General features: G+C 30.9%; 3 protein-coding genes across 9 annotated transcripts in view; 2 read left to right on the top strand and 1 right to left on the bottom strand.

The window, feature by feature from the left end:
- LOC111426848 (Hecw ubiquitin protein ligase) overlaps positions 1–19,074 on the top strand; it is a 34,721-nt gene extending 15,647 nt beyond the window's left edge. For 3 of the 6 annotated variants that reach the window (XM_023061658.2, XM_023061661.2, XM_023061660.2), the window contains exons 2-13: positions 1,137–1,783; positions 1,848–2,439; positions 2,496–2,690; positions 2,749–3,020; positions 3,081–3,266; positions 6,054–6,158; positions 6,361–6,608; positions 16,698–16,916; positions 16,974–17,240; positions 17,299–17,596; positions 17,774–18,024; positions 18,091–19,074. In XM_023061658.2, coding sequence (XP_022917426.1) covers positions 1,137–1,783; positions 1,848–2,439; positions 2,496–2,690; positions 2,749–3,020; positions 3,081–3,266; positions 6,054–6,158; positions 6,361–6,608; positions 16,698–16,916; positions 16,974–17,240; positions 17,299–17,596; positions 17,774–18,024; positions 18,091–18,349 — 3,539 coding nt within the window. In that variant the 3' untranslated portion in view covers positions 18,350–19,074. Of the gene's footprint in view, positions 1–1,136; positions 1,784–1,847; positions 2,440–2,495; positions 2,691–2,748; positions 3,021–3,080; positions 3,267–5,893; positions 5,913–6,053; positions 6,159–6,360; positions 6,609–11,949; positions 12,547–16,697; positions 16,917–16,973; positions 17,241–17,298; positions 17,597–17,773; positions 18,025–18,090 lie in introns of those variants that run through there. The other 3 variants (XM_023061659.2, XM_023061662.2, XM_023061663.2) reach the window with 3 other exon arrangements.
- Positions 19,075–19,428: 354 nt separating this feature from the next.
- Positions 19,429–20,312, bottom strand: LOC111426870 (HIG1 domain family member 2A, mitochondrial). The gene is made up of 3 exons (XM_023061694.2): positions 20,147–20,312; positions 19,802–19,952; positions 19,429–19,690 (listed from the first exon to the last, which is right to left on the bottom strand). The coding sequence occupies exons 2-3, from the start codon at positions 19,929–19,931 to the stop codon at positions 19,527–19,529; spliced, it is 294 nt and encodes a 97-aa protein (XP_022917462.1). The 5' UTR covers positions 19,932–19,952; positions 20,147–20,312; the 3' UTR covers positions 19,429–19,526.
- Positions 20,313–20,622: 310 nt separating this feature from the next.
- The window catches only part of LOC111426841 (Death-associated protein kinase related), a 49,712-nt gene continuing 48,259 nt past the window's right edge, over positions 20,623–22,075 (top strand). For both annotated transcript variants that reach the window (XM_023061644.2, XM_071194147.1), the window contains exon 1: positions 20,623–21,171. In XM_023061644.2, the coding sequence (XP_022917412.2) occupies positions 21,044–21,171 (128 nt within the window). In that variant the 5' untranslated portion in view covers positions 20,623–21,043. The remainder of the gene's footprint in view (positions 21,172–22,075) is intronic.

Here is a 22,075-nt window from a genome sequence, read left to right as displayed (position 1 = left end):
ATTATTTTACATCTAAATGACATATTGAAGAAATAAACATGTTCAACCGGAGATGGAATAAGTAATTTTATCCGCATGTTTGCATAGGTTCAGCATATATCATTATCTATTTAGCGCGTTCCATAACCTGTTATTCAAATCAGTGACATTCTTGCAATTTTATAGCGACTTGTATAGGGAATGATCTATTGAAAATGGAAAGAAAATTGGAGCTGACACGTTTTTTGTATGGTAACCGGAACGTTAATAGCTCCGCGTCATAAAAGGCCACTTTTTTATGGCCGTTATAAATTACGTTGACCGTTCGGTTTAAATGCTTTCGCGGTTTGTGGACGCGGAATTGTCCAAACAGAATTAAGTTTATTGCTAAACGAAATTAATTGCTGTTAGAGTTTAAATTGGTTTAGGAATATGAAGCTCGAAGATGATGAGTTGAAGTTTGTGTATCAACTGAATTTTAAAAAAGTAGATTAAAACCAACAAACATATCATTCGTCGACCACCTCATTGAGTTAACAGAAGATCCACTTTAACATGTCGGGTTCGTTTTAGCGAAAACATCGGTGTGTTTCCGGTGTTTATTTTCACCGAGCCGATTGCCAAAGTGCATATCCGGTTTCTTTCGGGCCGCACGAGCGAAATTCCACGGCACGTATACAGCGTGTCACCAAAAATAGACCACGGCTTCGGAGGAGTTGCCAAAACGTCGTTATCCTTTGAATCCCCCTTCTTCATTTCACTTCTCTTCACAATTTCTTTCTACATTATCGTTTCATTTATGCTTCAAGTCCGGAAACACGGGAACCAGATGGCCTCCGGAGACCGGAACTTAGCCATTGTTCTACCGTACTTCCGCACCTGCCCTCGCCCATATGTATAATACTCTTCAAGCGGATTTATATTTTCCCGGATAAGCAGAGAGCCTATTAGCGGAACGGAAGGAAGAGGTGATTTGTTTGAGATGTCGGATGGCTATTTTTTAATTGGCCTCCGGCTTTAACGCTTAGGGGTAGAGGATGTCGTAAAAATAATACGTTGAATACAACGTAAACAAATGTAGACGAAAATAAACGTTTCCTTTTTTTAACCATCTATTAATAAATCGATTATAACAAATTTATTTCTTTTATTTTCAGATAATCAAGATTTTTCCGAAAATTTTGGTCGTCAATCGGTAAAAGACGCGGCAACAACAACTATGTGGCTTTTGGATATTCCATATAACCACGCAGAAAAGCTTTTGTGTTTTCGATACCACGGCGGTCAAACTTTGGAATGTTATGCGCAAACGGAACCGTTAATAATGAAAGCTCCGCCGGATAAATTTAAAAAATACGTGAAATACAAATCGAAATTAAGCAACGGTATCGAAAATTGCGCGTTCCAAGATGAACTCGAACCACCCTCCGTTTCAGTAAAAACATCGAGTTCAATGGAGGAGTTATCAACGAAAAGCAAAAAAGAAGTAGAACTGGAAGAAGAGAAAACCGGGGCGAAGAAGAAATCACCAAATGGATTAACCAGGTCGGAAAGTACAACGATTAACGGCGCAAAGAAGAAAATTAGGAGCGCGAAAAGTCCAAATAAAGAATATTACCATTTATGGGCCTCTACTTCGAATACTATGGACGATGGAAAAAACGATTTGAGTCAAATCGATGGGGTTGATGGTGAAATTGCACCTCCTTTACCGCCTAGGAGTTTACATAGACCTTTAGAAAGGTTACACGCTGTAACTGATGATTTTAAACCGCCTGTAGTTTATAGACAAAACAAACCAAAGGTAAATTATAAATTACTCGCACACAATTATTAAATTATTTTATAATTAAATTTATTTCTTTTAGATAATCCAAAAACCTGAAGACACATTTAATTTTGAATTAATCGATACAGATGAACCACTAAAATTATCTCTAACCGAATTCGAAATTCAAGAAAACCAAAAACTCGCTCATCCTAAAAAACTTGTTGTCAATGACAATTACATCAGCACAGTTTTAACGAAATCCCTAGATAAAGCACATCCTTCCATTGAATGTCAACATCAACAACTTGAAGCAAGAGGTAGTCAAAGTTCAATTTCGACTTACAGTAGTTCGATGGAGGGAAGTGAAGCTGAAACGGCTATTGATTTAACGAATAAAGTCCACAAGCCTTTAAGTCGACAATTATCTGATAAAGGACTTCTTGGTCATGATGAAATTGATCACCGAACACCTCGAAAAGAATGTGTTGGAAAACCGTTACAAAAAGCGTTGGCTAGAGTTGTTGGAGGGGATCATAGTCCGGTTTGTCCACCAACTCCAACACATCACGCTAAAAAAAGAAGCTCAGATTTAACACCACCATCTTTAAGAGCTACTAATGGTAATGAAGAAATGGTTTCGCCATTTGTTCGAAGAAAAGGAAAAAGTTTAGCTTTGAGTGATGAATCAGGTTCGTTTTAAAATTAAAAAGTTAAAGGGAATGTAGGTGTTATTATTTTATTTTAGCATCTTCATCTCAATCGTCTCAATCAACTGAAGAAAGACCAAGTGAAAGTGGTGATGGACATGGAGAAGCTAGTGGTGGAAGTATTGCTTTGAGACATTTAACAAGTACAAGATTACCATCTATTCCTGAAAGAACCCCCAGGATTTTAACTGTTGCTGAACTTCCCGGAAATGATGAAGAACCTTTACCACCATGTAAGATTTGAAAATTTAAAACATGTTTAAATTTTTATTTAATTATTTATTTTATTAGCTTGGGAAGCTAGAATGGATAGTATTGGGAGAATATTTTACATTGATCATGCTACTAGAACAACATCATGGCAAAGACCATGTGGATCAACCAGCAGCATAGGAAGTAGAGAAGGTGCTGAACAACAAAGAAGACAATTAGATAGAAGATATCAGAGCATTCGAAGAACAATTAGCTCTCAAAGGTTGGAAGTAGCTGATTATTCGGCAGCACCACCTGGGTGTAGATTGTTAACAAGACCTGATTTTTTTACTATTCTTCATATGAATCAGGTAAAATTAAAAATTGTTTTTTTAAACAAAATCTAAGAAAAAAATGTTTTTTTTTATTAGGATGCCTTATCATTATACAATAGAAATTCAACTTTGAAACATATGATTGGAAGAATCAGAAGAGATCCACCTACTTTTGAAAAATACCAACATAACAAAGAACTTGTTGCTTTGGTGAACATGTTTTCTGATACAACAAAAGATTTACCTCCAAATTGGGATACTAAAAAGGATCGAAACGGAAAGGTGACTCTTTTATTATTAAACACTAGAATTTTTTTAGTTCTAAAAAAGATAACTCTTGATTTAATTTTGATTTAAAAATCAACTGACTGTACTTTTGTACTGGTTCATTATAAAAATATTTCGCTTTACATGTTTCGACTAATCAGTTATGTTCAGAAGCGTTGTCGTAATAAAAGAAATGGCGTTTAAAAAACTTTTGAAACGACATTTAAACAACAATTGCAAATATTATTTTAAAAATAAATGTAATCAAATATTAATCAAATTTTCACCATTTTATTTTTTGTAACTTTTCGTGTAAGGTCGTTTTTAATTTTTAAACTTTATATTTTTAACATGTTGGTTTCATAGTTTTATAAATTAATTTTTCCAATTGTTGTTTAAATGTCGCTTTATTTGATGTGCTGACCTTATCCACGTATCCGCATTCATGCGAAGTTTTTTGAACTCCATTTCTTTTATTACGACAACGCTTCTGAAGATGACTGGTTAGTCGAAACATGTAAAGCGAAATATTTTTATAATGAATTAGTACAAAAGTACATTTAGTTGATTTTTAAATCAAAATTAAATCAAATTTTATTCACATTTACTGGTAAAATGGATTTTACTATTAACATTGATCAAATTAAAAAAAGATAGGTTACATTTTTAAATAGATTGGAGTTGGTCTTGAGTCAAAATAATTATTATTTATTAAAAACATTTCGATATTTTGTTAAAGTGATTGATAAAAAGTTAATAGTCTCTTTCCTATAAAGTCGGTTTATGCTTCAATATTTAATGTTTTTCTCCTGACAAATAACCTAATCTTAGTATTATTATTAGTCTTTGTTAGTGATATTATATGTTTTTGGATATTTTGTTTTTGTTAACAAATCAACTGTACACTTTACACTTCATTCCATTTAATTAAATTTTCTTACAGATCTTTCTCAACCTTTAGATATAATAACTATAATAAGTATTTCTGTATCCAACTGAAAGTTTGTTTTGTTCTAATGTAGCCATATGTAAAAGTGTTATTTTTCTACAATTTATGCAAACTTTCGTACTTTTCTGATGTTTTGAATTATTTATCTTTCTATAGTTTTTGTAGTATATGTAGGAACTTTTCCCAATTTTCGTATATAGTTTACAATTTTTGTAGTCATTCTATTTTGTCAAGTTGCTTTTCCATTTTTAATTCCTTTGTGAATTGTTTCAGTTCCTCAACATCTGTTAATATAATAATTCATAATTCCATAAAATGTTCTCTTAATTTTTCCATTATCTTCTTTTCATCTCTCAATACTTTTCCGCCCAAATGATAAATATATTGTTTTATCTTGTATGCGAGATAGTATGATAAAGAGATACATATACCATGGAGTATACAAGATATATGTCGTTTTATTCTTTCTCCAAATTCAATCAATATTTTTATTTAAGCCATCATTCAGCATAACCCATTCCGTTTAACTGATAATAACTTTTGTGTTTGCATTCAATCAATTTTTTATAAATATGGAAGTTATTTTTATGACTTTCAGTTTAATAGAAAAATTATCTCCTTTGGCATGCTTGTCGAATATTGTAAGTAATATTGGTGTATTTTTTTCTGTCGTCAATGCTTTTCCCCTTGTTTCTAGCATATTTCTTCCTTCTTCTCTTTATTTGGTGACTTTTCTCCCACTTCATATTATCCATCCTATTTCTAAGTTAGGTTCTTTCTTTCTCTTCTGATTGGCTTATTATTACTCATCTTCAATTTCTCATTTAGTTCCTTCTCTTTTCCCACTAAGCTTATATTCTATATGAGTACTTTCTTAATTGTCTCCACCATTTTTGCTACTGGCACTACTTGAAAAGTTATAAAGTAATGACAGGAAAAAATGCAAATTGAACACTCTGTAGCTCAAATAAAAAAATACATCTTGTGGTAATCCGTATGACATAATATTTTTGAATAAACTTCAGAACAAAACTCCTTTTTCCAACCGGTGATGTATCTCAAGTAATCTTTAGTATTCATTGTCCAGACATTCCATTTGTATACTCATATTAATATTATCTACTTCACATATGTGTCTTATGTTTTCACTTCTTTCTCTATCCCAAACGTTTTCCCCGTTATTTTTCTTAATGTTTTCATTTCTCTTGTTTCCAAACATCTCTGAGGTTTGTGTGTTTCTGGTATATACACATTTGTATATATGAGTATTGATATCTGTTCTAGTGCCTACAGTAAAAATATAATTTTTGCAATGTCGAGTTTGGTAAAAGATTCCAAAATGCTATACTTATATAAAAGGAATTTCTTTTCCAATAATCGTTTACCAGGCTCTGACAGGAGTATTCAACATGTTATAACAAGTGATTAAAAGAAAAATGTCATGAGGCCTTACTCTGCATGTCTCTTTTTTTTTTTAATTTTTTTAAATTTAAGCATAATATGTTAATGAAATTATTCTGAAAACAAGCTACCTACACAAATTTCTCAAAATAGACTGTTGACCAACTTTATTTACTTAAAAATTATTTTCTAACGCAAAACATATCAGTGAAGTAGTAAACTAGTGCCATTTGTAAAATGGGGAGAATTGTTGTATAGTGAGTGTGATTACTATTTGAATGTTGGAAATATAACAATTAAGTATCACATATGTAAATATCAATTTGTAATAACCAATGTAGAACTTAGTGTGTTCCAATTTCCTCCCACAAATTTGTGTGATAATGTTTGTTATTAATATTAAATTTTAAGCTTTTCACAAAAAAAATTAACACTCTTCTTTTAATTGTTAGCAATTCTTTATTGACCACTCTCATAAAAGGACTTCGTACATGGATCCTCGACTTCCAACGGAACCAATTTATTCTAGCCGTAGAATTTCCGACGAAGCACAAGGGGTAAGGCTACAAGGAAATTCGCTTTACTTGTAGTCGATTTCGTTAATTTTTCTTTATTTATTCTTTTTTCGCAATATTTTTCTGTATTTTTGTCTACTTTTTTTTATTGTTTAGCTTATATTTGTCTGTATTATTTATTTTTTATGTATTTTTATAATTTATTTCGCATTATTGTATTTTATTCTTTTCAAATTTGTTTCAGGCTCCAGTTCCTCCTCCAAGACCAACAACAACAACCTTTGTACCAACAACAGTAGATGTTCCAATCGCTTACAACGATAAAGTAGTAGCTTTTTTGAGACAACCCAACATTTTCGATATTTTAAGGGAAAGACACTCTCCTGTTGGAACTTCAGTTTCACTTAGAGATAAGATTAATGCTGTTAGAGTTGATGGAACGACTGCTTTGGATCGATTAAGTCACGATCTTCATCTTACAATTCTTTTAAGGTAAGCTTTTGTATAACACGTATTTTGATTGTATTATACAGTTTTTTAAGACGTCATCAGATAGAAAAACATCCTGAAAAAATATTGTTTTAAAAATTTTATGTTTGTTTTAAAAAACCACATTAAAAATTCTCGCTAATTTTCCGGTTTTTTCAAAGATTAACCCAATAACATTTTCTTTTGTTTTACGCGAGTTTTCGAGAATTTTGAGAATAGCGGATATTGCGGAATAAACGAATATCTTTACGATCGAATCTTGCAAAACACCCAAAAATAAACATCAAATCGACCGCTTTAAAAACAAACGGCTATTCGAACAATATACTTCATTCTTTTAATTACATTTATGAATTAGTTATTATTAAATCGTTGGGAGTGCTACCACATAAATCTTTCATGCCAATTTCCCAACTGATTCTTTTAATTTTTTATTGATCGCCGCTCTGTATGTTGATCATAACCATAGAAAAAGCGCAATGAATTGTTTATATGAATCGGCGAGTTGAATATAAAAGGGATGGAGCATATTTTAAGTTTTAAAACCGTTCTATTTCCCAGCCTTGAGTTTACTTTTATAGCTAGAGTATGACGGAACACACCTGCCGGAAGTGCCAACTTTTTGCCGAAGCAAAAAAAACAGTTCAAATTGTTTACGTTTAAAACGTTTTGAGGGTAAAAACGTTAGAATTCCGTTAGATGGAAGAATTCGTTGAAATTGCATTCCAGAACATTATTTTCAAGAAATTAAAATCAAACAATTTTAGAACTTTATATTTATCACAGTCGATAATAATAATAATAAATGATTATTAAGATTCGTTTAATTGAAATTAATTATGTGTCGTTGCGAGTACCAGCATGGTACTTTAAAAAAGGAAGTCATTTTATTCGCTTAGAAATAAATTAATTCCTTAAATTGATAACTCTTGTACCGAATGAAATTTTATTTAAGTTATTTGATTCATCATTGTATAATAAAGAAACGTTTGTTGGTTAAACATTTATACAGATTTTTGAAACAAAAAGGATACAGTTAATCATCATAATTTTCTATAATTATGTTATGATACTCGTAATAAATTGATATGCAATTAGTTTACAGCTTTTCACGTTAATTAACTTACTGAGTAAGGTCGATTTATTCGATTTATTAGTCCAACTCACTTAAAAGTACTTACTTAAACGTAAACATTAATCGAAAGCGAGGATATTTTTTTCCACAGTTTCACTTTTGCATTTTTTAATTTTTAATTAATCGATTTTGTGTTGTGGGGCACGTTTTAATTTTATTAAATTGCTTTTAAAACTGGCTCAATCTCATGGAGGTCGTTTCCTCATGATAGATTCACGCACCAATTCACATTGGGTGACAGCAACGCTAAACAATAAGAACCCGATAAGTTATATTTCACCTTAAAGTTAGATTGAAAATAATTCGAAAACTTACGAAACCGACTTAATCAAAATTTTAATTTATTGTAATTTGAATGTGACCTTCGTGTACCGCTTTTTTACTTTTTTGGGTTTTGCTTTTTTTTAGTACAATTATTTTTTTACTCAACTATGTGTTAAACGAAGTTGGATATTTGAATATTTACGCGAATATCAACGATAACAATGAATCGTTGTGTTCTAACCGTTTACTTTTTATCCACTTTTTTTTACTTGATCCATTAGGTGTGAATGGTGCGATTTTTTTCGGTTACAATCGGTGTAGTATCTTTTAAAATTGACGCTAAATTCCTAACTTTACTGTTCCCTTTTCCACTTGTTTTTATTGAGATATTCGCATGGTTTCATGTTGGCATTCTTAATTGAACTGAATACGGAAGGAAGGTTAAAAGTCAAAAGATGATGACGGAGTCAGTTGATGACATAACTTAAATTAAAACAAAACCATGAATAAAATTTATTTATGAGTTTGATGAAAATTGTGTCAGTGTTAATTGGAACGTTTTTTTACCATTTCTAAAAAATAAATCTTGGTTATTTATACGAACGTTACAAATGGTTAATCACTTGGTGATGATTATGGATTTCACACTTTGAAATAATTTATAAACTTTCACTAGGTGGTTGCTCTCATTTTATTTTAATTAGAATACTTAAACCCCTCCAAAACAATTTTTAGTGCTAATTTTTTATATAAATACAAATACAATAAGTATTGTTTAATACAGGTCCTCATTGTTTTTTTAATGTTTACGTATTTCAAGGAAAAGTTAAATAAATTTTAAGATTAAAAAGTTGTATTGATCCAAAAATATCACCCGCAAAATTGTGGCAGGTAAAGAGGAAATTTATTGTAACTTAATATGTCTCCTCGTCTCCTTTGAAATCGTCTTGAAATCTCTTTGAAACCTCATTGAAATCTTTCAATTCTAAAGAAGACCCGTTTCTTTTCAAGTCTTTTCATACTTAATAAAAGGGTTGGGTTAGGTTTTTGGATAATATACAATAGATGCACATTTTAGTGACGGATGCGAAGGAATTTGTGACATCTTTATAAATGTACCGTTAACTGGAGCAGTAACGCACGCATATGCTTCACTCCGATTTATAACATTACTAGTTCAAATCTTAAAATTTTGTATTGCCTCATTCACCTATAAAATTGAACCACATTTCTATATAAATAATCGATTACTTATATAAAAATTCATCAAAATTTAATAAAAAAATCGATTTATATTTGCATTTAATATTTTACTAATTAATTATAAAATGAATTTGTTTTTATCCACCATTCATTTCGTTAGTTTGAATTTAATTACACTTTAGGATTCGTTGACCTCAAACTCACGCATACACGAAAGATGGATATACTATTTAAAATCATCACGATGCAGGGCACGTTGCGCTGTAAAAGCTAAAACTGATCCAGCTTTTTAGCGTTTCTGACGTCAGACGAAGCTTTAAATACGAATCTAGGGAATTGGCAAAGCATTTTTAATTACACATTTTCAAGATTTTAGTTTCACGCTAATATTCTTCTTCATTTCTAAACAATTTTTTCAAAAAGATTCCCATAATTTTTTACATTATTTCGTTTGAAATTCTTAAAAGCACGTTAAATATTGTTGTGTTGCGCAAATGGTAATTACTTATGTAGGAAAAATACTAAAACGGAATACAGCAAAAAAGTGACTAATCTGTGACTAATTCGTTGAAGAGTGGTGTAGTTGAATTGAAGGGTATAATTAAATAGTCACAAGAATGGCAAATATTTTATTTTTTTGTGGTTAGTTTTTGCTGCGATTACAATTACATAGCAGGCGATGCCAAAATGTTACTTTTATGCCAACGCACCAACGCAACATTAACATTTACACTTCTCTCTGAACCAACTTCCTCATTGTCTCTTTTCATGTTCATGTTTTCATGTGCCTCATTGCCTATGTTTCAATTATGATGTGATTGAAGTTAATTTCGTTGGAATACAGCACTAAAAAATGCATAGGACTACTCAGTGCCAAAAGTGAAGGTCCCAAATTATTTTAGTTTTTAATTTAGATATCGCTTGCGGCTGAGACGCTGCGATATGATAACCAGTTTACATAAATAATTACATAAATAAATGAGTTGTATCAAAAAATACAAAGATTTTGCTCTGGTTGTCGTGGAAGCGAGATTTTGCCTCAAATTAGATTGTAGAATTTGCTTCTACAATTAAAATTATCACCACACAGAAATTGTCTGGTAATGACCAGACAATTATCTGAACGTGAACACAACCCAACCTAAATGGGAAAACACAAAACATAACCCAACTTAACCCGAATGCAAACATAACACAACCCCACCCAAGCCAAACGCGACCTCAACCCAACCCGACCGCGAACCTTTGGTTTGGGTTGTGTTCGCGTTCAGATAATTGTCTGATCATTACCAGACAATTACTATGTGGCGATAATTTTGATTGTAGAAGCAAGTTCTGCAATCTAATTTAAACAAATCTCACTTCCATGACAACCGGAGCAATTATCTTTGTATTTTTTAGCACAACTCGTTTATTAATGTACACAAAGATAGGAAGCAAGAAAGTTGAGTTTATTCCTAGAAATAAGCTCATCAAGCAAGCAAACAGTTAATATTCATTCAAAACAACACGATTTTATTCTTTTTCTATTATAAATACAGACCAATGAAGATAAACTTTTGTTTCGAGTGTGAAATAGCGAATTTTAGCTATATTTAGTGGCTGACTTTGGTTGTTTAGCAAAGTCTTAGTTTTAAATATAAAATCTATTTTGCAGTTTGTTGATCAATGATAAACTTTTTTAATCATTTAGGCTTAAAATCAGTATAATTAAGACAGTTTATCAGTGTAATTTGCGATAGTAGCGTTTAAAATTGTATTTCTCGAAATCAACAATAATTCTTTCTCCGGATCTTTTTTCCTCTAAACACTTTAACAATTATTTCTTCTCGCCTCGTTTTGTACAAATTGTTCGGTATTACCACACATTTTCTCATCGTTGTCTTTCTAGTAACGTTCCGCGTCCGATCTTTCTCCCGAACGATTCCTAATTGCTCGACAATTTAAAAAACTGGTTCTTTTAAATCTTAAGCTTTGTAGTAGGTACGTGTGGCATCTTCGCTTTGTTCACTTTACGACCAGACAACATATGGTAAATAAAAGAAAAATAACTATCCCATTGTAATTGTTATTTATTTCATAATTTTTATTATTTTATTCTACGTTTTAATTCGTTTTCTTTGTAACGGTCAGTTCATTAACGATTCAAGAAACGAGTAATTATTTACAAACTACGCAAAGCAAAAAGTGTCTATCGTTGTTACATTTATCGCAAAATGGTAATTTGTGTTTTGATTGCAAAATTCAAATTGTTTCGTTTTCTTTTTTTTCCTTATTTTTTTTATGAAAGTGTGATTAAAGTTTTTGAAATCATGGTTAAAGTTGTATATGATCCGATTCTCGTCACGATTACGCTATTATAAGAGTTATGAGTCAACGTAACATTTTTTTGTGCGGCCGCTTTGTTTGTTATTAACCGTGAATTCGACAAATTGTCTGTTATTTGTAAAGTTATTAACATTGAAATGATGGTTTGTTGATTTTATTTCGAGACAAGTTCGGTCTTGTTATTATAAAGTTAAATGCGATGTTTTTCGTTCTTTAAACATTTTGATAAGTATTTTTTATCTTCAGAGTTATTTTTAGCTGCTAAGAATTTTAGTTATTTAGAACAAGCGGAATTACCAGCTTAGTTGTCAATCTACCCTACATTTACCGAATAAAGTTTTACTGAAAAACATAACGTAACATAATTTTTTTACTACTTCTATTTTTCATAATAAGTAAATATATGTATGCAATAAAAAGTATCTTATCAATAGTAAAACATTTATCTTGAAAAATAGATACAAATAAGGAGAAATGTTACAATTTCTTAGTATCTGAGATAATCTTTTCCATTATTTAAAGTAAATACAATAAGACAACATTTAACGAGGACTTAGACGATGAAATATATAGAGCTTTTCTGCTCCGCTTGACTTACACATGGGATGAGTGTGTGTATTTGAACGTTATTTGCGGTGTCTCTTCCTCCCACTACACAACTTTTGCTCACTCAACCAACTTGGGGGATGTTAAACAGTTCGCACGATACCGCTTCCACAGTATTGTGATGGCACGTGAACGTAAAACGTCGAAATAGAATTGTATCGCAACGTTGAAACGTTACTTATAACTTTATGTGAATTAAAGAAAAAACAAAAATGTGAATTTAATTAATTAGATTCGTTTGAAATTAAGAAAAAATGGGAACCTTCTATTAATAAGTTTTGTGGATTATTTAGAGTGATTATTTATTCCTTAATTAACATTTGTTTATGGATTTAAATTGTTTAAATAAAAAATAAATTAAAAAATGGGTATCGTAACGAAGACAATCAGCGTGATTTTTAGTCTGTAAGTTTTTATTTTATTTTCTTTTAATAGTAAGTAAATTAAAAAAAATCAATTTTTATCTAATCTGAACGGTTATTTCGATTTTTATTGGTACCAATTAATACTTTATGGGCCGTAATAAAAAGAAAAGTAATAAGACTAATATGTACGGAGAAATCTAGATTAATTTCATTAATTTCGAACATGTATACCTCTCAAGGTTTTTTATTTCGATTTCTTTTTTGTAAGAAATATTTTTGCAACATTTTATTCATAACAAAAAAAAAATCCAAACGAATAATCATGAAGAATACAAATAAATCCTAGTTTTAATAAAATTAAGGTTAAACATTAATTAATTAATAACTAACTCTTATACAAAGCTTCTTCCATTAAAAGATAAGAATGGTATTCAGACTAAATGGAAACCCGTTATCTCCTTATTAAACAAAATTTAACGTCCAGTTTTGGCCTCTTCTAAATAGGACTATAAAACCTTGATTTGATAGAATCGACATTATTCAATCTATATTGTTTGTAAACACATTTCATAAACGGTTTATCATTTTAATTAAAATGATATAAAAAGTAATTTTCAGAAATAATTAAAAAGGTACTAATAAAATGGACATTAAATTAAATTATTGATGAAGAAAAAGAAAAATGTTTTTTTTGTAATTTATCATTTCCGGTTGATAATATTATTATTTATGCAGATAAACCACATTTCAGATTGAAAAGCCACAAAGTCAACACCCGTAACGTTACATTTAAAATATTAGTACATAAATATGTATTGTAGATAATACACAGAGATAGTTTTGTTAAAAATTCGGCTTCCCTTGAGTATGATTGTAATAGAAATCGATAGCGAAAACCATAATAACGAGATATCTGATTATTTTGAACATCTCATATAATATTGTTATAAACGTTACCATTGATATTGTTGAATATCCTGAGGATGAACATATTGTATCGAAATCGGCAGCGAACATATATCATTTGAAAGTGCAAACTTAATATTTTATGTCATTTCAACAAGATGATTTTATTGATTTCAAAACGTAAAGCGGCAACCAATGGCAACAACTATGGCACCATGACTGAAGAGGTATTTTTAGTGTTCATTAATTATTTTACATTAACAATATGTATATCTCAATTTCTGGATATCTGGAAATTTATCAATCTTGCTGGACATTCTATAGGTCCTCTTTGTCCTCTCCATTTATTTCGAAATACATTATCTATCTCATGTTGAAAAATATAACTCAACCTCATCAAGTAGGATATTTCCTTCTGTATCCAAAACATTTTCGTGGGCTTCATTGACATTTTTTCCCACACATCCAAATATGCTTTGCCGTTTAGATTTCGACTTTGCTGTTTACCCAAGTAAATTCAAATTGTATCAGAAATCTGTCATAACAATGTTAGCGTTAAGGACAAAAATTTTAAAAATCTGCAAAGACGGGAGATGGGGAAAGGAGAAATTTATAGATTTTACCATGCGAGCGGATAATTTTGTGGGGGCTCATATTAAGCAGAAAGTTAGGAAAGCAAGTTGATTATTAGGCCAGATATGGAGCTGGGGGAACGAATTTCGAAAAGATTTGAGCAAGCGGAAAATAATGTTTGATGGATAGGTGAAGAACGTGATAATGTATGGAGCAAAAATCTTGGGGAACACAAATGGTGGAAGAGATCCAGTAAAGATATTGGAGGTGAGTTTTGGGGTTGAGCAGGGAGATTCTGGGATACATAGTGAGAGAAGACTTAAATGACAAGATGGATGGAGAAGCTACTTTAAGATTTTGGGAAAGTGTCAAAGGGAGTTTAAGACTGGACTGGGGGAATATGGACAACAAGAAAGAAGGGAATATTAGAGATTAAGAAGGAGAGATTAAGAGGATTTAAGAAGGAATTATATAAGAGTAGAGTACTCAACAAGGAAATACAAAGAAGTAAGAGGAAAGGGTGTGTGGAAAGAGTTGGAGGGTAGAAATAGAAATATGGATAAACAAGAACGGCGTGCTCAGGTGGAAGAGGAGAAATACAAAGATTTGTTTTGTATACAGTATTGTTTGGTCTATTAGTCATTTCATCTAGTTAGCTACAATTTCAGTTCGCTTCGTTATTCCAAATCTCTGTTTCTGCCAAATAATGTAACTCTGGGTTTGACATTACTTCTTTAAATTTGTAACGGGTGTGACACAGTTTCGGTTTTGATGTTTTTAATGTTGTAGTTCTGATATAACACTCGTTATATTTTATAAACATACAAACCAAAATTCTTTATGTCGAATATTTCAATGATGACCAATTTAACGTATATTTTAATACATTCTTTATATTTATTCTTAGAATAACCTTAATTAATATATTATCAATACCTACGATTGTTATTTTTTTCTTTTTGAAGTTTATTTTTATTTTATGTTAAATATTTATACAAAGATGGGTTGTTATCGAATAACTTATCCTGCATGAAGATTAGAATTAGTCACATCCTCAAACAACGATATTTATTTATTTGTGAATCTCAAAGAAAAAATAATCTTTTTAAGAACAGTTGAAAGAAAGATTTAAACTATATAAACACAGTTGGAACTTTAAAAATTTAATTCTAAACTAGAAACGTACAAAACGCACAAGCATATTTTCTGCAAAACGTTTTGTGAAATTTAAGTGGCGAAGAATACGGAGTAAAATTCTTTAGTAAAACAATTTTTGCGTTATTATACGTACGTTACGGTTTCTGGTGTAACGTTTGCTGATTCTTGAATACATAATCAACGGGATTTAACTATTTATCGACCTCTTTCTCATTGTCCGGCCGCTTTTGCATTGCAAATAACTTATATCCTGGCCAAAATCTAGATTTCTTCAATCGTAACCGGTAGTTAATTATAGCACTATTAGCTTTCTCTTCGATCCCCGTGCGACATTTTGGCCCTTAAATACAAAAATTAAAAGGTGGTACAAGTATAAAAATAACCACGCGTGGGGCTTTTCATATTTTTGGTAAAGGATAAATTTAGATTTTAACTTAGAGATTTCTTAAGAAAAGAAATTGTTTCTAATCAGATAAAAATCCTTTCGGACACTTTCTTAGAAGCGTTTTTTCTAAGCTAGTAACGATTTTATGCATAAGATAAAAAGAAATGGTGCGTTGAAAATGTACTAAGAAAAAAGTACCGTTTTATAGATTTTTATCTAAATAAAACCACGAAATGCAAGTTAAAATAATATATAAATCTATATTATAGTCAAAAAATAAAAGTAAATTTAATTTAAAACGGTGTTACGTTACTTACAGTTTCAATCTTCGCGGACGTGAAAGTACTTTTATAAAAATAATGAGAATACAATTAACGGGCTAATTGTTTAGAACAATGTGCAAATACCGTGGCGATACTCACGGTGTGATTTTCGAAAATCGCGAACCACTTTCTTTTAGCGAAGGACGCATTTCCGTTCGCTCCAGTTAAAAAGAATTATCTCAAAATAAATTCATCTTAAAAAATTAATTTCTCTAGCTAGTCTCTTAAGACGGTTAAATCCGAATGATTCTAGTTCTAGATTTAGTGTTAGTTCTAATGCTATTGTCAGTTCTAATATCAGTTGTTATTCAGCATTAGATTGTTATATATTTTTCATTAAACTAAAACTGAAACTAGAACTAGGTCTAGCGTTAGTTCTAGTGGTAGTGTTAGCTCTAGTTTTAATTATTATTCAGCGTTAGACTAGTTAGTTCTAGTTTAACATTTTCTTTTTATTTCTTTTAACCAAAAATTTTGTTAAATTTCCTTTGATATAACTTAACTTTTAGTTTAAGAACGTTTATTTCTAATAAATGTTCTAGAATTCTATGATAAATTCACTATTAGTCATTTCAATGAACACTCACCGAATAACTTCTTGTTTTTCAACACAAAATATTTGTCATTGTAAATGACAAGTTTATAATCGAGATGCACCACAAAGTCAAGGTTAAAGGTTTCAAATGTTGTAAGGTAACCCTGGGTTTTATTCCGTTATTATTTTTTATGAAAATTGCTGGTTACACCTGGTGGATATTATTAAGGTCATCAAGAACAATAACTAGGAAAAAGAAACTAATTTCGAATTAAAATTTTTTAAATAAATCATTTTTTATTTTTTTGCAGTTTATTTGAGCAGGAAATTATGTCATACGTTCCTGCTGTTACTTCAACGAATACAGGTCAAAATAACAGAAGTTCTCCACAAGCATCCCCAGTGGCGTCACCTGGTTTAGGAAGACATCGAGCACCTGCTCCGCATAGGCGTGACTTTGAAACGAAACTCAGAAATTTTTATCGCAAATTAGAAAGCAAAGGATATGGGCAAGGACCAGGAAAGTTTAAGTAAGAACTTTAAATTTTAATAAATTTAAAGATGCTAAATATCTAAACAAATTTTAGATTAAATATTAGACGTGAACACCTATTAGAAGACGCGTTTAGAAAAATTATGTCCGCGAATAAAAAAGAACTTCAAAAAGGTAAACTTTGCGTTGTTTGGGATAACGAAGAAGGCTTGGATTATGGGGGACCTTCAAGGGAATTCTTCTTTTTGTTATCTCGCGAGCTTTTTAATCCTTATTATGGACTATTTGAGTATTCGGCCAATGACACTTATACCGTCCAAGTATCACCGATGTCCGCTTTTGTAGATAACTACCATGATTGGTAAAAAATTACCATTCTATATCAATACTTCGTATTATTAATAAATATATTTTTTTAGGTTTCGTTTTAGTGGGAGAGTATTAGGTTTGGCTTTAGTCCACCAATATCTCTTAGATGCATTTTTTACACGACCATTTTATAAAGCTCTCTTAAGATTACCAGTAGCTTTATCGGATTTAGAAAGTTTAGATTTCGAATTTCATCAATCGTTACAATGGATCAAAGATCACGATGTAACTGGGCAAGGAGAATTAGAACTTACATTTGCTGTTACTGAAGAAGTTTTTGGGCAAGTACTCGAAAGAGAATTAAAACCTGGCGGAAGAAATGTTCCTGTTACTGAAAAAAATAAAAAGGTAAATTTTTCCTCAAATCTAATAAAAGTAAAATCCTTGAAAATTAACAAAAAAAGAAACCTTCGTTTAAAAGATAATCAATACACCTTGACATAATTTGATTGCAATTTATTTTTCTTTTTACATTAACTTTTTTTTATTTCATTAATTTATTTACGTTGTTCAATTTTTTTATAGGAATATTTAGAAAGAATAGTTAGATGGAGATTGGAACGTGGCGTTGCCGAACAAACTGAATCTTTAGTGCGCGGCTTCTATGAAGTCGTCGATCCGCGTTTAGTGAGCGTTTTTGATGCTCAAGAGCTTGAACTAGTCATGGCTGGAACAGCCGAAATAGATCTATCAGATTGGAGGCAAAACACTGAATACCGCGGAGGATATCATGATCAACATCCCGTTGTAGTTTGGTTTTGGCAAGCTATTGAAAGGTAAAATAATTTTGCTTTGATTAAAATTAACCTTTAAATTATACTTTATTATTATTTGTTATTTAGATTTACAAATGAACAGAGATTAAGGTTGCTTCAATTCGTAACTGGAACATCAAGCATCCCTTACGAAGGTTTTTCAGCTTTAAGAGGCTCAATAGGACCTAGAAAATTCTGTATAGAAAAATGGGGTAAACCAAATAGCTTACCCAGAGCGCATACATGTTTTAATCGTTTAGATTTACCACCTTATCCGACTTCCGAAGTTTTATACGAAAAATTGTTACTGGCAGTGGAAGAAACCAATACATTTGGCATTGAGTAAAGTTTTTAAATTTGTTTTAAATTATTTCTTGTTCGCATATATTTTCGTATTGAGGTTATTATATCTATTTAACTATATTAAATTTGACAATAACTTCTTTGATCATTAAAAAAAATTAAAATAAGGCTTAAATTTGATGATTGACCTCTGTTAATGTTCTTTTAGAAGTAACTTTTTTCTTTATTTATAGAAACGTTTGTCTTTTTCCTAAGATTTTTTTGTATATTGTTAAAACAATCTTAAAAAAGCAGAGATTTAAAACATTTTATTACATAAATAACTTATACTTTGTGTACTTTGTACCGTTACCAAATTAATTGTAAGTAAAAAAAATGGGCAAATTGTATGAATGTTATTCTTGAGATTTTTTTCTAAGCGAAAATGATTTATATAAGTGTAATTTTTTCCCAGGTTTTTTTTATGTCATGTGTTATTGTGATTTTAAAAAGTCTAGTCATCGAAATAATATTATATTATGATTATCTATATGGTCGTTTAATATTTAGGGAATACGAAATGGTAATTAATAACCGCGCAGTTTTAATGGTAACGTTCTTTTTTTATTTTTTTAGTTGGAAGAGATTTTTTTTATTTGCGTAAGTTATCGCATAACAAATCTGGCTGAACGTGCATTATCAATGTTATTTATATGCGCGAGTATTTAATTTTGGAAATTTTGTGTAACGATTGAGACATTCCCGAAATAAATGTTTGTTATTTATAAATTTGTACTTTTTATAATCCTTATAAAATGATGTATATAGTTTCATGTGGGGGTGAATTCTTTCAAAACACTTAGGCCCCAGAGGGTCCTTTGTATATCCCCACAATTTACAGTTCATTCAGAGATCAGAAAAACAGCCCAGGATCTGTAAACCAACCACAGCTGTCTGTACTGCGTGACCTTTCGCCTTAGCCTGAACAACTCAGCTTGCTAGCATTGTTTTTATCCAGCCTGTGATGACCAATGGCACTCTTTAAGATTCTAGTGCCAGATTAATACTTCTAAAGGTGGTTTTGTCACCTCTATGTCAAAAGCTCCTAATATAGACTCGTTCGAATTATAAAATAATATGAAAGAAGATTCTAAATATTTATATTCTATTACTCTAAGTTACATATGTACAAACAAAATTGTTTTTATTACTAATATTTATTACTAATAACATTTCATATTTCACTTTTTATCTTTAATACTTAATCCAAGTCCAACCAATAATGCAACAATAGTAAATCCTTGCGCAGCCACTCTTGTTCTCATCATCATCTGTGACATTTTTGTATTTCCACTACTAAAGCTCCAAATTCCATAACCCAAAGCAGCCGTTGTAGCCAAACATCCTATGCAATAAATAAAATTGTATTTATATAATAAACTTTATGAATAAACAAAGAAATAAAGGCAACAGAAACTCTGTGTACCGAATTAACAAGGTTTTGTGGCAATTTTACCAATAGGAACGAAAGGATTTTCCTTCATTTTCCGGATGAATTTATCCTTAGTTGTTTCAGTACCCATTAACCCCATTTGATCATGTAGGGTAATCCAATCGAATTCAACCTCTTCTTGTTTGTTACCCATCGTTTAAAGTTTTAATTCGAGCTAAAAAGAAAATAAATTGATATTTTTGTAGGTTAAGGGCGATGACAGTTGAGGTTATGTTGTATCAAATTTGACTAATTAAAACAACATAGTTTATTATGTTGTTTTAACAACGTTATATAATAATTCTATTAGTAATTTTTTACTATTAATAATTAATATGTTATAGTAATATTATTTGAAAAGGTATTTACGTTTTAGTTAATTTTGAGATTTTGGTAACGGCGTTATTTGGGTTATATAAACGATGTTATTTTATTTAGAGGATTTCATTGTTACATTTCTTCTGATACATATTTCAATTCAAATAATCAATTTTAATAGATTTTAATCCCAATAGATGTAATTTTTAAAAGTTAAGTGACATTGTCAAACCTTGTTTCAAATTTTTTGTGATAAATTTTGAATATTATAGATGGCGGTATTTGGGTTGTATAAACTTAAAAATTAAAAAAATTATAATTTCGATTTTTATTATTATTTACGTAATAATAACAAAAAAAATAATTAATTGTTAATAAATAATTTTTATAAATGAAACATTTTAAATACGAATTTAATAATATATTAGTTTAAAAGTTGATCAATAGATGGCGATGTAGTGAAAAAAAGTTTTTTTTTCTTTTTGAAAGTGTCCCCTTCCTCGGGCTGGAACAATGCAAGTAGAGGAGGAAGCATGCGTACCGTTGGGATCAACGGAGGTAGATCTGGCCTTCAGTGCATAGCAAGCCTTGGCGTTGTCACTACGGCTTGATTTTGTAGGCGATATCCCATGTTTTCAGCAGTATTCCACGCCGAAAGGCCTTCGCGAGTGTCTTTATCCTCAAATATGTAAGTTGCGAACATTCTGCGTGTGCATTTCGTTTAAAATAAAAATTCCACGAATTAATTTGTGAAAGAAATACGTAAACGGATCAACCGACAGAACGAGCGTCGTCCCAACGACATAACCTTTAAAACTTTCAACGGACAGACGACAGACAGCTGGCTGTGTACGGAACAAACGACGATCGTACTATTCGTGTTCTTTCTTGACAAGTAGTAGTTGTGATCAATATTTTAAAAACATTGCACAATTTTAATTGGAATCAATGAAAATGCTCGAGGATAGGGCCAACGGCGAAGGACTTTTGTGCCTTTCAGACGACGAATTACGTTCAGTAAAAAGGAACTCTTCCATTTCCGATGTTTACGACGTCGAGGATACTGTATTTGCAAGGTAAGCTTTTTTAATCTGTGTTATTGAGCAAATTCATTGTCAAACAGTCACATTTTATTTTAAAACCGTCTACCACCGTTTTTTTTACTTATTGAATATAGGAGATTAGATAGTAATTCATTTTAAACGCTTCAGATTAATCTTATCTGCGGGTTGATTTAGGTGGAAATGAAATTAATTAACGATTAAAAAGATCTTGGAATTTCGGTCATTTATTGGGTAGGTAACGAGAAATCTTCACGACGTTGCCAAATCTCTTATTCTCTCTTTTCGCTCGTCCGCCCGCCGTGCATTTTCTATTTATCTCAACAATTCCATCCAATACCCTACTTTCTCTGGACAGTGTCGTATTGCGTTCGCGACCTCAGAGATGTTTTTCTCGATTCGAAACACGACGATACCACCAATATGATATATATCTCTGTATTGTTTTCATTAATCGTAGGTGCCTATGAAAACAAAAAAAAACGTACGTAACAATTTGACAGTTGTTTTACTACTTTATTTACAATTTGTTTTCATGGCCGCCTACGATTAATGAAAATATTGTAAAAACGAGATAGTATTTTTTTGCGAATAACTCCAAAAAAGTTAGAAACTTTATGGGTTTAAGACATAATAAAAATATTTAAGGAAATAACCTTTGTGAACACCTGTATAGCATTGATCCCGTGGTTACATTTTTACAAAAGTGATCTAATAACATTGCCCAACTTTAATCTTTCTAAGACAAACCATATTGAAAATATTTGAGAAAATGTTTAAATATTTCTTAACTTGTGATTCATATTATGCCACGACTTACAGCAACACCTGTATAGCTTATTATATCTACATCATGATATTCTTGATGGTTTACACAATGCCTTCTTTCCTACTTTCCTGCTTTAGGATAATCCTTTAT

The sequence above is a fragment of the Onthophagus taurus genome, chromosome 2 (genome assembly GCF_036711975.1).
Source record: "Onthophagus taurus isolate NC chromosome 2, IU_Otau_3.0, whole genome shotgun sequence".
Classification (NCBI taxonomy): Eukaryota; Metazoa; Arthropoda; class Insecta; order Coleoptera; family Scarabaeidae; genus Onthophagus; species Onthophagus taurus.
The sequence above is the reverse complement of the archived record's forward strand: the minus strand, read 5'-3'. Positions and strand labels throughout refer to the sequence as shown.

Excerpts from the sequence above, each read along its gene's own strand:
- LOC111426870 (XM_023061694.2), bottom strand. The coding sequence starts at position 19,931 with ATGGGTAACAAACAAGAAGAGGTTGAATTCGATTGGATTACCCTACAT. Across the intron at positions 19,691-19,801 it reads AAATCCTTTCGTTCCTATTG|GATGTTTGGCTACAACGGCT; the intron begins GTAAAATTGCCA and ends TTTATTGCATAG.